The sequence below is a fragment of the Salmo trutta genome, chromosome 1 (assembly GCF_901001165.1).
Source record: "Salmo trutta chromosome 1, fSalTru1.1, whole genome shotgun sequence".
In the NCBI taxonomy this organism is placed as follows: Eukaryota; Metazoa; Chordata; class Actinopteri; order Salmoniformes; family Salmonidae; genus Salmo; species Salmo trutta.
This window is the reverse complement of record NC_042957.1, coordinates 67151070-67166802: the sequence shown is the minus strand read 5'-3', so window position 1 is coordinate 67166802 and position 15733 is coordinate 67151070. Positions and strand designations below refer to the sequence as shown.

The 15733-nt window shown below is 41.8% G+C and overlaps 1 protein-coding gene and 1 pseudogene across 3 annotated transcripts in view; one reads left to right on the top strand and one right to left on the bottom strand.

Moving 5' to 3' along the window:
• Positions 1-10251, bottom strand: LOC115205785 (dynein regulatory complex subunit 3-like; annotated as a pseudogene).
• A 540-nt stretch (positions 10252-10791) lies between these two features.
• LOC115205759 (TOM1-like protein 2) overlaps positions 10792-15733 on the top strand; it is a 35273-nt gene continuing 30331 nt past the window's right edge. Inside the window, exon 1 of one of the 3 annotated variants that reach the window (XM_029772067.1) lies at positions 10792-10922. In XM_029772067.1, coding sequence (XP_029627927.1) covers positions 10871-10922 — 52 coding nt within the window. In that variant the 5' untranslated portion in view covers positions 10792-10870. The remainder of the gene's footprint in view (positions 10923-15733) is intronic. The other 2 variants (XM_029772077.1, XM_029772085.1) reach the window with 2 other exon arrangements.

Here is a 15733-nt window from a genome sequence, read left to right as displayed (position 1 = left end):
ATCCAGCTGTTGCAGCGCATCATCAGCTCGTCCTCACGGTTGTCGATCTTCAGCAGGTGGGTGTCGTGGGAGGCGCTGACTGCATTGATCACTGTGTCCTTGTCTACAAACAGCTGCATGGGGGACAGACAGACACTGTGTAACACAGAGGAATGATGCAGGGTGAAATTACCCCAAGACACTGATCTTGGGTCAGTTTTTCATTCTCAACATAATGGGTAAGGTTAGGATTGAGGGAGGGAAAGCTGATCTGAAATCTGTACCTAGGGCAAACTTCACCATGGCACCAGTGGGATCAAGATACTGCTGAGTGTCACTGGGGAAAGTGTTGCTGAGGTGCTACAGATCTTAATTTGACCCTGCTTCTCACAACAAGAAAATAATCCTGCAGAAACAGGAAATATTAATTATTATGTGGATTATAATTAATATACATTTTTTGTAGGGGTTGACATATTTTTCGTTAGGGCAATTACAAACTTTAGAAGACTTTTTAAACCTTGAATAAACTACAATTTGCATTTCCTGCTGCGCTGGTAAATTCTCTGTGACAACAGATTAAATTAAGATAGCAGATCTGTAGTTTCAATAGCAGTGACAGTGGAAATGTTGTCAGAGAGGAAAGGGTGGAAAAGCAGTAAGAAAAGAATACAGTTGGACTGTGTGCAGTGTGTTTGAGTGCAATATGGAAGTGGAAGTGTTATGTGCAAGTGAGTGTGTTCAGTGCATTCGGAAAGTATTCAGACCCCTTGACTTTATCCATATTTTGTTATGTTACAGCCTTATTCTAAAATGGATTAAGTAGATAAAAAAATCCTCATCAATCTACACGCAATACCCCATAATGACAAAGCAAACATTTAGCAAATGTGTTTTAAAAAAAACACAGAAATACCTATTTACATAAGTATTCAGACCCTTTAATATGAGACTTGAAACTGACCTCAGGTGCATCCTAGTTCCATTGATCATCCTTGAGATGTTTCTTCAACTTGATTGGAGACCACCTGTGGTAAATTCAATTGATTGGACATGATTTGGAAAGGCACACACCTGTCTATATAATGTCCCACAGTTGACAGTGCATGTCACAGCAAAAACCAAGCCATGAGGTCGAAGGAATTGTCCATAGAGCTCATAGACAGGATTCTGACAAAGCACAGATCTGGGGTGCGTACCAAAACATGTTGGCAGCATTGAAGGTCCCCAAGAACAGAGCGGCCTCCATCATTTTTAAATGGAAGAAATTTGGAACCACCAAGACTCTTCCGAGAGCTGGCTGCCTGGCCAAACTGAGCAATCAGGGGAGAAGGGCCTTGGTCAGGGCGGTGACCAAGAACCCGATGGTCACTCTGGCAGAGCTCCAGAGTTCCTCTGTGGAGATGGGAGAACCTTCTAGAAGGACAACCATCTCTGCAGCACTCCATCAATCAGGCCTTTATGGTAGAGAGGCCAGACAGAAGCCACTCCTCAGTGAAAGGCACATGACAGCCCACTTGGAGTTTGCCAAAAGGCACCTAAAGGACTCTCAGACCATGAGAAACAAGAACTCTTTGACATGAATGCCAAGCGTCACGTCTGGAGGAAACCTGGCACCATCCCTATGGTGAAATATGGTGGTGGCAGCATCATGCTGTGGGGATGTTTTTCAGCGGAGGAGAATGGTAGAAAAGTACAGAGATCCTTGATGAAAACCTGCTCCAGTGCGCTAAGGACCTCAGACTGGCTAGAAGGTTCACCTTCCAACAGGACAACGACTCTAAGCACACAGCCAAGACAACGCAGGAGTGGCTTTGGGACAAGTCTCTGAATGTCCTTGAGTGGCCCAGCCAGATCCCGGACTTGAACCCGATCAAACATCTCTGGAAAGACCTGAAAATAGCTGTGTAGTGATGCTCCCCATCCAACCTGACAGAGCTTGAGAGGATCTGCAGAGAAGAATGGGAGAAACTCTCCAAATACATGTGTGCTAAGCTTGTATGGTCAAACCCAAGAAGACTCGAGGCTGTAATCGCTGCCAAAGGTGCTTCAACAAAGTACTGAGTAAATGTTATATTTCTGTTTATTTTTATACATTTTCAAAAATGTATAAAAACCTGTTTTTGCTTTGTCATTATGGAGTATTGTGTCTAGATTGATGAGGGAAACAAATAATTGAATCCATTTTAGAATAAGGCTGTAATATAATTGTTTTGGGAAAAAGTCAAGCGGTCTGAATACTTTCTGAATGCACTGTATGTTTTGGAGTGTCAGTGTAAGTATGTGTGAGTGTGTGGGTAGAGTCCAGTGCACAGAGTCCAAAAAAGTTTGTGCAAAAAGGGTCAATGCAGATAGTCCAGGTAGCTATTTAGTTAACTATTTAGCAGTCTTATGGCTTGGGGGTAGGAGCCCTTTGATCCCAGACTTGGCACTGGTACAGTTTGCCGTGTGGTAGCAGAGAGAACAGTCTATGACTTGAGTTGCTGGAGTCTTTGACAATATTTGAAAATGTTTGTGGAGATAAGAGACAGGGTTGAGAGAGGAGTAGGGAAACACTATTTAGGCTGCGTCTCAAATAGCCACCTATTTTTTTATTTATTTCACCTTTATTTATTCCTATATAGGATGTGCTGTAGACACAGGGATTTTCTGACACTGACCATTCGGACATCATCAGGCATATCCTCCTCCAGCTCATTCTTGGCCACTCGCTCCAGGGTTGCCACAGCGATTTCCAGTAGCTTCTCGTGATGGTGGTTCTCTAAGTCTCGGCACTGGGCGAAAGTGGGTCTGTGTCAAGGAGACTTTGTCTGAGGCTGTACACTGTATATCAAGCGTGTCAGAGTAGGAGTGCTGATCTTGGATCAGGTCCTCCCTATCCATGTCATCTTATTAATTGGAAAACTGATCCTAAATCAGCACTCTAACTCTTGAGACGCTTGGTACATACAGACCCTGATTTGAATAACTGCATCAGTGCACTGTAACACCATTATAATACACATGCAACTTGTAGTTATATTGAAATAAATACCTAAGGTAGCAAAGGATATATTCCTTGAACAACTTCAATGAATCCGGCAACCATGTCTGAAATGTTCCTCTCAAAATCTTTGATTATGTCCTATGGGAAAAAAAGGAGAATAGTTATTGACATATGAATAACGTATCTTAAATTCAAATGTGTGTTTTGATATCAAATGGAAAATAAAAATAAATAAATGAACCACTCCAAACATTCTTCTATAAATGAGAGTTTCCATATGAAATCTTGCACGTGTACTATAATATACATCAAATGTGCACACACACACACACACACACACACACACACACACACTCGGGAATAATTGATTTTCTTAAGGATTGGAAAATGCTGTACCCAAAGATAAGGCAGAGAAAGGTTTAATAGACAGACAGACAAACATATGCATATGGGGAGACAGACATGTTCCTCTGAGAGGTTTGTAGCAATCTGCCAACCTCCTCAAGGGCAGGCAAGCATAAATACTCTTGCTTATCTGTTGGTTCTCCAAGTGTTCCGGGCCCCTGGTCACAACATAAATCAAGGTTGTCGAGACCACTTGGGTCAGAGTGAGCCGCATATTAGACGTCTCTATCATTTGAAACTCCTGATGGCTGAATTTATAGCCATTGGCACTTGGGGAGGTCTCAGGGAGATCACCTAGAGGTCACCTAGGATAACAGTTTCTGCGTTATGGGGCCTCCTAACTACAGGTCTTCACGGACCAAAAGAAGTTGGACCTGTTCTGATATGGACCTTGGGCTTGCCCACCCAGACCCAACATGCATACATTTTTTTTATAGGGAGACCCATTTTTTAAGTGTCTTTATTAACCAGAGCTGATAAAGTGCGAGAGGAGGACGAGAAAGGTGGCGCTGTGAGGGAGTGACACAGGGAGCTGGGAGGGAGAGACGACAGACAGCAAACAACCAACAAGCCAAAACGCACTATAGTAAACAAATAGCTGCCATAGCTAGGTTATTGATCATCCAATATGATTACACAGTACCTGTTTTGACTGCATCAAACCTGGAGAAGCTAGCTAGTTAAGTTAGCTAACATTAGCTAGCTAGGGTAATAAAGGATGCAGTGCATGTACTTTCTCATCCTTTAAAAAGAAAAAATATATATTTTTTGTTGATATTTAATTGTTGGTTAGTAAGCATTTCACTACACCTGTTGTATTCGGTGCACGTGACAAATAAACGTTGATTTGATTAACAACAACTCCATTCATAATATTAAGTAGCAGTCTACCTGTTGGCTCTTGGTCATTGTAGCCTATCCTTCTCCTTTAACTTTTAATTCTGTCATTTTAATTCCATCTCCCAATGATTACATATCTCCTAACTTTGCCACACACAGAGGCTATATGACTGTAGCCTATTGACGCTTTGATGACTAACGATTGGTCAACAACAACAACTACTGCAGCAGCAGATGACCGGGAGCATCGTCTGGGTTAGGGTAGGGTTTGACCGGCCTGGATTTCCTTGTCCAATCACGCTATAGCGACTCCTTGTGGCGGCCGGGCAACTTCGGTCGCCAGCTGGACAGTGTTTCCTCCGACACATTGGTGTGGCTGGCTTCCGGGTTAAGCGAGCAATGTGTCAAGAAGCAGTGCGGCTTGACAGGGTCATGTTTTGGAGGACGCTGTAACGGTCGTCGTATGGAGTAGACCAAGGCGCAGCGGGTTGAGTGCTCATATTTACTTTTATTGAACACTTACAAAAACAAAACAAGAAACGAACGAACGACAAACAGTCTTGCAGGCTACACACAGCAATGCAAAAACAACTTCCCACAAAAGACAGGTGAAAACAGGGCTACCTAAGTATGACTCCCAATCAGCAACAACGATGTACAGCTGTTCCTGATTGAGAGCCATACCAGGCCAACAAAGAAATACACAACATAGAAAAACCATAGAAATACAAAACATAGAACAATACCCAAAAACCCCGAAACACATAAAACAAACACCCCTCTTACATAAATACATATCCCAACAAACCCCGAACCACATAAAACAAACACGCCCTGCCACGTCCTGACCAAACTACAATAACAAATAACCCCTTTACTGGTCATGACGTGACAGATGCATGGCTCTCGACCTTTGTCTCTCCCGAGTCTGTAGGGGAGTTGCAGCGATGGGACAAGACTGTAAATACCAATTGGATATCACGAAATCGGGGAGTAAAAGGGGTCAAAGTAAAAAATGTAATTAAAAAAAAGGACAAAAAAGGACAACACCCGAGACCCGTGACAATCATATGAGATCCGACCCAGACCCGTGACATTATTTAGAATTCTGGATCCACCCCTACTCGGGTCCCAGATCGGGTATCTGGTATGAGTACAGGTGGATCCGTAAAAACCTCTACTCCTAACCTCTTGGAAGTTATTCAGTTCAGATTTAAGGGCGACCAAGAATGTAGATCTTAACAACACACAGATAGACACACACACACACACACACCTCCAGATGGTCAACTAGCTGCAGCTCCTGGGTCATGAGGCTGTCACAGAGCTGGTTAATCTCCTCGCTGCAGTGGTTCAGCTGGGCCTCCAGGAGACGTGTGTCTGTGGCCTGCTGCATCTCAGACATCACCTGTGTGTGTGGCCACGTGGAGATACACAACATTTATGTGTGATTTGCATGATTTTTTTGTGATTTGTAAGATTTATGTACAGTGGATTTGAAACGATAAAAATAGCACCATTTTTGTTAAACTGTTGCTATGATGTTTGTATTTCAGCTGTTTGTTATACCATTATCCAGAGCCATATATTTCAGTCATATTTTTGAATATTGTTCTTATTCTAGACATTCAGTTACAGAGCATTATTTAAATATTCCCATGTAATATTAATGGGGCGCTAACATAGCTGCCATAGAATTTGAAAGTTTCATGTAAATACATCACAATGCTCCTTCTAGACATTATATTCCCCATGTTATTTTAATGCAGCACTACCATGGCTCACACAGAATGTTGTAGTGTCATGCAAATGCACATGATGCAGAAAACCTCAATTGCCAAGCTCTCTAAAGAACATGGCTCTTACATTATCTATGTGTGGCCAAGAAGATATTCAGTGCATATAAATACATTAAATACGTAATATTTGTTCCAAAATAATTCATATGAAATGTATTTTGACACATATATCCTTCCATAGAGATGGGGCCGATAGGAGTCAGTTGAATTCTATGGGTTATATTCATATTTAGCCTCTGTTGAAGACCATTGTTCAGCCCAAGAACTACATGTACTTTTGTTCTGTTTTTTAGCATCTTTGAGATTATCTGTATAATGAAAAGCGCAAAATAAATGAAATCTATTATTATTATTATAATAAAGCATCTCAGAGTAGGAGTGCTAATTTGGGATTTTTTAAAGCTTTTAGATATTGATAAAAGTTACATGGGCAGGGAAGAGCTGTAATTAAAACAGTTTCCAATTAGACTTGCCAATTGGTCTACTCATTAAGATTTGTAGATCTGTCAGTCTGCACTGAACTGATGGTCTCAAACGTGACCATTTCCCTGTCAGTGCAAGTGAAAGCCGGTTTTGACTAGATGGAATGCCGCTAATATCAGAAGTTACTCTTCGTAGCATGTTTGGAGAACTTACGCAGCAGGTTAGGAGAATCAATGTAGCAGGTTAGGAGAATTAGGTTAAGGTTAGGAAAAGCATTATTGTTAGCAAAAATGCAAAAATTCTCCCCGACGCTACTCGGATATGCACGTTTTGACGTCACTTTGACATTAGCGGCATCCCTTCTTGACATGACCGTAAAAGCTACAGTCCCATGACACACCTGTCTCCTGGCTTTCTCAAAGTCTGCAGCGATCTGTGCTGCTCTCTGCTGGTTGTCGTACACGGCTTCTCTGGAACAGTCAAAGAAGGACTTGACCTCGTCTTCCCCCCGGCTGCGCTGTGCCAAGCCAATCTCAAACACCTGCACACACAGCGCCACCAGGTGGCTCTTGTATGTAGGAACAGAGTCAAGGAAGGAGCCTTCGATGCAATAGTAGAATAATCGACTTGTGTTTTTTTTCCTGTTTTTTTCTCTCCTTGAAATCCCTATCTTACAACAAGATATATCATTCTACTATTATTTCACCTGCATCTGCTTTTAGCCATCCATCAAATCAAGGGCCAGTTGTCGAAGGGAGAAGACATGCTCCAAATAGACTGACACTGTGAGAACAGAGTATGGAGAAGGATATGTCTCTAGTAGTAGAGACACTCCGGGGAGGTAGGCCAGCTTGGCTGCCTCTGCATCATCTGCGTACATGCTGTCAAACAAATATGGGCCATTCAAGAGCTCCACAAAGGCATCCTGTAGGTAGGGAAGACAAACACACACACACACACACACACACACACACACACACACACACACACACACACACACACACACACACACACACACACACACACACACACACACACACACACACACAACAGTAGATGGCAGAGTTGCCCAATGATTTCAAGCTCAATGCACACATGGATGTAGAATGTATGCTTTGCTCTGAATGTAGGATTTTTCTTGGTTACCCTGTGCAACTGCAGCTCGTCCTCTTGCTCTTGCCTAGCGTCCATTGCCCTTCTCTCCTGGGTCTCATTGTGGCGCATCTCCTCAATGGCATACTGGTATTTTCCAAACGCCTGCTCTCGCTACATAAGGAAATACTTAATGTTCAATGCCCGCCCTTATGGTTGGTAGAGTAAGAAAAAAGCAAGTTATTCATGTATTCATACAAACTAATGGTATTTCCAGTGCAGTGCTTAAAGAAAAATGTATAAACTAGACCTTTGGAACTGTTTTCTTTAAATCTGTGGTTACAATATGGATGGAATGTGTAAAGGTATGGCAGTACAGCAGTTTTGCGATTCTGCTTTTAGTATGGTGCTTATTCAGCTGTCTGATTCCCAGGGGAAACGTTTGTAATCCATGACTAACCGTTTGGTAATGCTCTCGTTTACATCAATGCTTTAATTCATCAGGACAGGAATGTCCCTGAGCCTAGGCATAAATCTCTTATTTTGTAAGACTTGTGTTTTGTAAGACTTATGGTATGTTGGTGTGTATACAAGCACATATATATACTGTACAACCTTGTCAGCCCATTGGTTCTCCTGTGCCTGTCGCTCTAGCGCCAGGGATGTGTTTCTAATAGGTACAGATCTAGGATCAGCTTCCCCTCCCCGATCCTAACCTTAATCATTAGTGGGGGGATTACAAGACTGACCCAATATCAGTGTCAAGGGGCAATTTCACTTCACCCTATTCCGTCACTCACTGTTTGTTCATCCAATAGCCTGAAGTCCAAGTAAACCAACTCTGGAAGGTAGGCAGCAACAAAGATCTTGTAGCGGTCCTCTTTGCAGATGGGGTTTCCAGCTAGGTTGAGAGTGCGCAGGTTCTTGAACTTTCTGAGGTAGATCACCTGGGAATCAGAGGATATGGTTGATTGCAATTCCTACAGTGTCCAGCAAACATGCAATACCAGCCCATACCAAGAAAATAACATATTTTGTCACAAATATTCTACAGTATACAATTTCAGAGTTTACATTCATAATTTGAAACATAAACAATAAATGTAAGTAGTGTATGAAAGTTACTCACATTTTCCAACTGAGCCAGGAAGTTGTTCCCAATAGAGAGAACGTGTAGGTTTAGGAGTGTGTCCATGTTCTCAATGACAGAGATTCTGTTGTTGTAGAGACTCAAGTCTTCCAGCTTCACCAGAGAATCCAACCCCTCGATCTCCTCATTGTTATTGAAGGACAGATCTAGAGGAGAAGAGGAGATAGAGAGAAAGATAATATTGATCATTAGGCCATAATAGCCTTGTATCAGTGAAGGGCTTGTCTTTTAGTGAAAAACAATATAGTCATCTTGATCTAGCTATATACAGTTTAACACATACATTGTCTAACATTTACTGTATGTGGAACATATTCAGGGTCTGTGAGAGACCTTTCTTACCTAGCCATTTCAGATTAGTGAGGCGCCCCAATCTTCTCAATGATGTTATTGTCCAGTTGTAGCTTGGTCAGAGACGTGAACTGCCACAGGTGATCAATCTTCAGGATGTCTATGGGCAAAAATGTAAAAAATATGGACAAAGTAAGGAATAAAAACTATTTCCACTGCAACTATTGCCCTTCTCTCTGTGGACAATGGACATGACATGTCTGCACCAAAAAGTATGCAAATGAATGAAGAACATCAACATCTGTCAAATGTCTTACTCTTGTAGTCTAGGCGCAATTGGCAGACTTCATCATACTGGATGCCCTCCTCCTTGGCAATCTGCCCAGCCTGGTCTTGAGGGCCTTGCTCCTCCACTGCCTTCTGCAGCAGCTCCTCATCCACCAAACTGGGCTCTGCGGTATCATATAGCCTGCTCATCCTGCTAATGTCTCTGGATCCCCTGACTCTCTACCCTGTACTGTTACTGTGGAGAGAAGGGCAGCTCAATATCAAATGCTGTATTCAATGCCACTGTCTGGCGGTGGTTGTAGGTTTAACAAATGTGTTTCTGATTGATAAACAGTGAGTCTCAGTGTCATCACAATCCTGCCAGGTACGTAGCTTTGTAGAGTTGAGTGGCTGTTTTGCAATAACAATAAACACAAACTGTGTATAATGTATTTATGCTAGGTTAACTCGCTAACGTTAGCTACGGTGGCTAGCTATAAATATTGTAAATAAACGTTTATATAACTAGCTATAGTACAGTAACTTAACGTTAGCTAGCTAATAGTAGCTAGTACTTTTTCAGCAGCAACACAACACAACAAGCCAGAGCTGAGTAACCTAATTTCTGCTAAATTAAAAAGGTATCAGATTGCTCTCTCTCACAAGCTGCTGTTTTGAGAGACCACAAGAAAACCAAACAACAAAGTCATTTGAAAATAAATGTATGTTATCAGCCTCATACCTTTCAACCCCACGTCTGCTGCACAAAGATGTATACTGTTGCCTAGCAACCAGGCAGCAGGACTAGGCTACATTGAACACGGAAAAGTTGATAGCTAAACCGTTTTAAACCGTTTCACAGAGGATACAGTTGCTATGTGCGATATGCACTATGCGAACCAATGTAAGCATTACTATGAGATTTCTTTGTGAATATTATGTATTTAAATTACAATTATTAGAATCAAGGGGATCATAAATGTTTATCTCTTCTAGTCAGGATTTGGTCAGGATTTCCTGAATGATGCCATGTAACCCACAGTTTATCTAGCTAGTTAATCCCATCGAGTGCAGTATGTTAGAAATGATCTGGATATTCAGAATCAATTCACTCAAACAACAACAATAGTTTGATAGTACAGATTGTAGGGAAAGGTTTAAAGTAATTTCCCCAAACAACAATACTTTATTTTAATATATATATATAAAAAAATATATATATATATTAAATGTAACCTTTATTTAACTTGGCAAATAAGTTAAGAACAAATTATTATTTACAATGACGGCCTACACCGGCCAAACCCGGACGACGTTGGACCAATTGTGCGCTGCCCTATGGGACTCCCAATCACTGCAGGTTGTGATACAGACTGGATACATAACATGAACAGTAACGTTAAAATCGATCACATCCAGCAAGGGCTTGGAGCTTGTGCATAGATAGCTAGCTATCTTTAGTGTTGGTGGTGAACATACCCTGGATAGCTGCTAATTTTGATCGACAATAAATCCAGCCATACAGATTGATATCTCAGTTTTATCTTCCAATGTGGTTGCTCAGTGGGAGGGACTTGCAGATAATGCGCCTCTCTTCCAGCTTCTGTCATTCTGTGGGTATTGTTTGTTGTCATAAAGATGGAGTTCTTACTGGGCAATCCGTACAGCACTCCTGTGGGCCAGTGCTTAGGTAAGTTACCAGCTATAGATGCTGTTTAATCAGGTCTTATAAAGCCATAATGTAAGGTTTGAATGTTGACTTGCATGTGTTATTGTACGGCATTCAGAAGCGAGCTAAGCTAGCTAGCTAGCTGTAGCATCATCGACCAGCTACAGTAACCTTATAAATATCGGTTCGCGGCTAGCCCATGCAAACGTTAGCTAAGCTAACTGGAATTACGTTGGCACATTTGCTGAAAAGCACAAATTTGCTCCAAATGAAGCGAAATGATTTCACGAGGGAGTTTTCTACTGGATTCTCATTTGTTTTGAAATGCAACGAGACAACAGCTGGGTAACAGTTTTTCAGTTGAAATTGTTTATCAATGACGATGTGCGGTCTCATTTGCCAATTAGTGTTTTATGACACTAACTAGTGCTTTTAAACGAATTCATGAATTCACATTTGAACAGTTGGTCTGTATTCTTTAAGCTCGTACACACACTCAGTGGTACAGGCATGACATTGATAATGGAAGGGGATAAACGGGAAGATACGTCATTTGACCTTTGACTATGCTGAAAAATGCAGACAAATCACAATGAGCTTTCTCACAAATACTGATGACACATTAGCAAAACACCCTTCAAAGATGATTAATTGTCAGTAACACCGAGTAACACTGAGTCATTGTAAATCACTTCTGTTACAAGAAGATAGACTTGCATTGTTACCAGCTTTTCTGTGATTACACAAACACAGCTGACCTAGATTTTTTGAACTTTTATTTAACTAGGCAAGTCAGTTAGGAACAAATTATTATTATTTACAGTGATGGCCTACCGGGGAACAGTGGGTTAACCGCCTTGTTCAGGAGCAGAACAACAGTTTTTTTACCTTGTCAGCTCGGGATTTGATCCAGCAACCTTTCGGTTACTGGCCCAACGTTCTAACCACTAGGCTACCTGCTGCCACTAAACCGTGCCCAATTTTTTTCCCATGGGCTCCGTTGTTAGGGTAGTAGTTTGGTCAGTTGGGATTGTAATGAATGGTGATGAGGAAGCTAGCCGACATCCCCCTGTAGCTTCCCTCAAAGTTCCCCCTTCCCCTCAGTGCCCTCCCTCCTGCAGCTCCTAAAGACATAGCTTTTTCCTGGCAGTTTCCTGCTCTGTTATTGGGAGGAGGAGCTTCAACAGTGCTTATTGGGACTGAAATACTGACAAGTGTTTATGGGCATTAAAGGCATAAGAAAATTAACATGTTAGAAGCTCTTCTGTTTTCCTGATTAGCCCAATACCTAATGGAAGTTGCATTTTGTGTAGCCTAACCTGTTACTACCTTAAGACTTTTATTTTCCACCCTGTCTGTATGGTTTATAGTAGCTCTGGTCCAGGGCTTCACGTGCGAGTGAGCGTCAGTAAGCCACACATAATGCCCTGGACCAGAGCTAGGTTCATACTGAGGCCTTATACAGTAGGGCACGCAAAATATATGGATAGGGAATGCCTGATTTGATAGGCTTGGTCCACTGTGTAGTGTGCATAGATCTTCTATCTACTGTACTAATAACCATGACGGTTAGCTTTGCGAACAGCTCTAAGGCTTTTATAATCACAGTCATAATATCTTAAGGCTCAGTTAGCCTAGTTTGTTTACCCCTGCAACAGGTGTAACTGACTCAGTCTGTGGACATTTCTTCAGGCCCTGCTCCCGGCCTGGGATTTGGGAGATAATAACTGAGTGATCCCTGCGGTTGGGATTGGTCTAGATATGGTAAAGCAGGAATAGTTTTTCACTTCTAGGTGAGGGGGGTCTAGGCTATTTGACAACTTCTATAGCACCTCCATATTATAAGTTAAAGGTTAAATTTAAAAAATTGCGTTGTTATAGGCTTGCTGCTTTTGAGGGCTGTTTAACAAGTGTGGACTTCTAAGTTCTGTGGCTATATACTCAGCCTTGTGTTTTATCACTGGTGATAATTGACATAAGCATTATTGTCTGTTATATAGTTGCCTGGGAGTCTCTGACTACCAGAAGGGCCCAACATGGACTATTATTCATATATAAAGCACTTCTCCAGAAACTCCCATACTACCTCACTTCTAAATTGGAAATCTAGTAACTATAAGACTCAGTCTCCTGGTTAGTACTAGAGGTTCCGCGGGTCCCTTCTGAGTTAGTAACTGAAAGCAGTCTTCCCTATGGCCCTCCATCCTGGAATGACCTACAGGTCACTCTAAAACTTGATTATTTGGTCCCAAATTGTGTATTTTGGGTTCTTGTTGTTATTGATCGTATATATTTGTTAGTACTGCCCTTTTTGAATGTAATGTAATTCATTTGAAATGTTGTAACTGTAATTTGGTTGAATGGTTTCTCACATTGCTTCAACTGTTGTTCTCAGGGCACCATTGGAAATGAGATCCTGGTCCCAATGGGTTCCCCAGGTTAAATAAAGGTTAATAATATAAAATGTAATACAATGGACTGTTTCCAACCCCAGGTGGTGCAGACTCTGTGATAAAGTGTAGTCTGGCCAGAAGGAGAGTGTGGCTGGGCTGAGATAAGATGTGGTTATGATGATTGGATGGGACTGGGCTGAGATAAGATGTGGTTATGATGATTGGATGGGACTGGGCTGAGATAAGATGTGGTTATGATGATTGGATGGGACTGGGCTGAGATATGATGTGGTTGTGATGATTGGATGGGACTGGGCTGAGATAAGATGTGGTTGTGATGATTGGATGGGACTGGGCTGAGATAAGATGTGGTTGTGATGATTGGATGGGACTGGGCTGAGATAAGATGTGGTTGTGATGCTTGGATGGGACTGGGCTGAGATAAGATGTGGTTGTGATGATTGGATGGGACTGGGCTGAGATAAGATGTGGTTGTGATGATTGGATGGGACTGGGCTGAGATAAGATGTGGTTGTGATGATTGGATGGGACTGGGCTGAGATAAGATGTGGTTGTGATGATTGGATGGGACTGGGCTGAGATAAGATGTGGTTGTGATGATTGGATGGGACTGGGCTGAGATAAGATGTGGTTGTGATGATTGGATGGGACTGGGCTGAGATAAGATGTGGTTGTGATGATTGGATGGGACTGGGCTGAGATAAGATGTGGTTGTGATGATTGGATGGGACTGGGCTGAGATAAGATGTGGTTGTGATGATTGGATGGGACTGGGCTGAGATAAGATGTGGTTGTGATGATTGGATGGGACTGGGCTGAGATAAGATGTGGTTGTGATGATTGGATGGGACTGGGCTGAGATAAGATGTGGTTGTGATGATTGGATGGGACTGGGCTGAGATAAGATGTGGTTGTGATGATTGGATGGGACTGGGCTGAGATAAGATGTGGTTGTGATGATGGGATGGGACTGGGCTGAGATATGATGTGGTTGTGATGATTGGATGGGACTGGGCTGAGGCTAGGTAGGACTCTACTGGGCCTATGTACCCTCAGGCAGGGACTGTGTCCTTCATTGATAGAGTCACTGATTATTTAACAGCACGTCTACATCCACAGCAAAACTATTGGATTGACGATTGCACGAACAATGGAACATGGCAGAATACTAACCAGGGCTCCGTGGATAGAATAGTTAGGCTATAAATGTTTTATAAAGACATTAGCTACAACTATATCATTATCCTATGTTATAAAGGTCTTTGTACAGTATTCTTACAGCTCAAGGCTGTTGCTACAACCATAATTATTCTATTTTATGAAGATCTTAGTACTGTACAGGGCATACAATTCACTTTTTGGTCCACCAGCCACTGTGGCAGGTAGATTTAAGCAATAAGGCCCGAGGGGGTGTGGTATATGGCCAATATACCACGGATAAGGGCTGTTCTTATGCATGACGCAAAGCGGAGTGCCAGGATACAGCCCTTGCCCTTATTGGCAATATACCACAAACACCCGAGGTACCTTATTGCTATTATAAACTGGTTACCAATGTAATTAGAGCAGTAAAAATAAATGTTTTGTCATACCCATGGTATACGGTCTGATATAACAAGACTTTTAGCCAATCAGCATTAAGTTTTCGAACCACTCAGTTTATAATAAAAACTCTACCAGCCACTCAGATTTTTTTCCCCCTGCTAAAATTATACCAACAAAACACAAAAAAAACAGATGAGCATGCTTTGTAATGTTTCTAAAACAATACATGTATTATTAGTAAGAAATAATGTTTAATATTGTTTAATTTCATGTTTCATTTTTTTGTGACCTGAGTCATTAAACCAAACTATCACAGATGAGACAAACATTTTCCCCTGCTCATTTAAGGGTGGGAGGTAACCGTGGTAGCGCGACTAGAGTCATGTTTGAGCCTGTGATTGAGTCTGACTAGGAGAGGTGTTGTTTTCTCTTCCCTTGCAATTGGAACTCAAACAGAAAAACAACCTAGCCTGTGAACAACACAATGTAAATGGACAAGTCTCACTTCAGTAGACTTTCGGGTCAAGTAAATTAGACCAATTTTATGCCTGTGCGCAGCGCTTCTAAAAATGCACCTTTCGCTCAGCTCTTCGCATGCACCCAGCCTGGTGGTGTTCCAGCGCAAGATGGAATAGGCTATATAGGATTCGTAGTTCATAGACTTCATTTACCAGCTATGAAACAAAATGTCAGAAATACTTTGAAAAAAGCTACTGGAGCATTTATTTTACTAAAAATGTGATCGAACTTGACTTTTTATTCACAAATGCGAGTGAAATGCTCGCACTGTGAAGCCCTGACTACCCGCCAACGTGTACTGTTGTCCTTACTGCTCAAGGCCTTAGCTGTATCCTTTAGTACTATATCCTTACT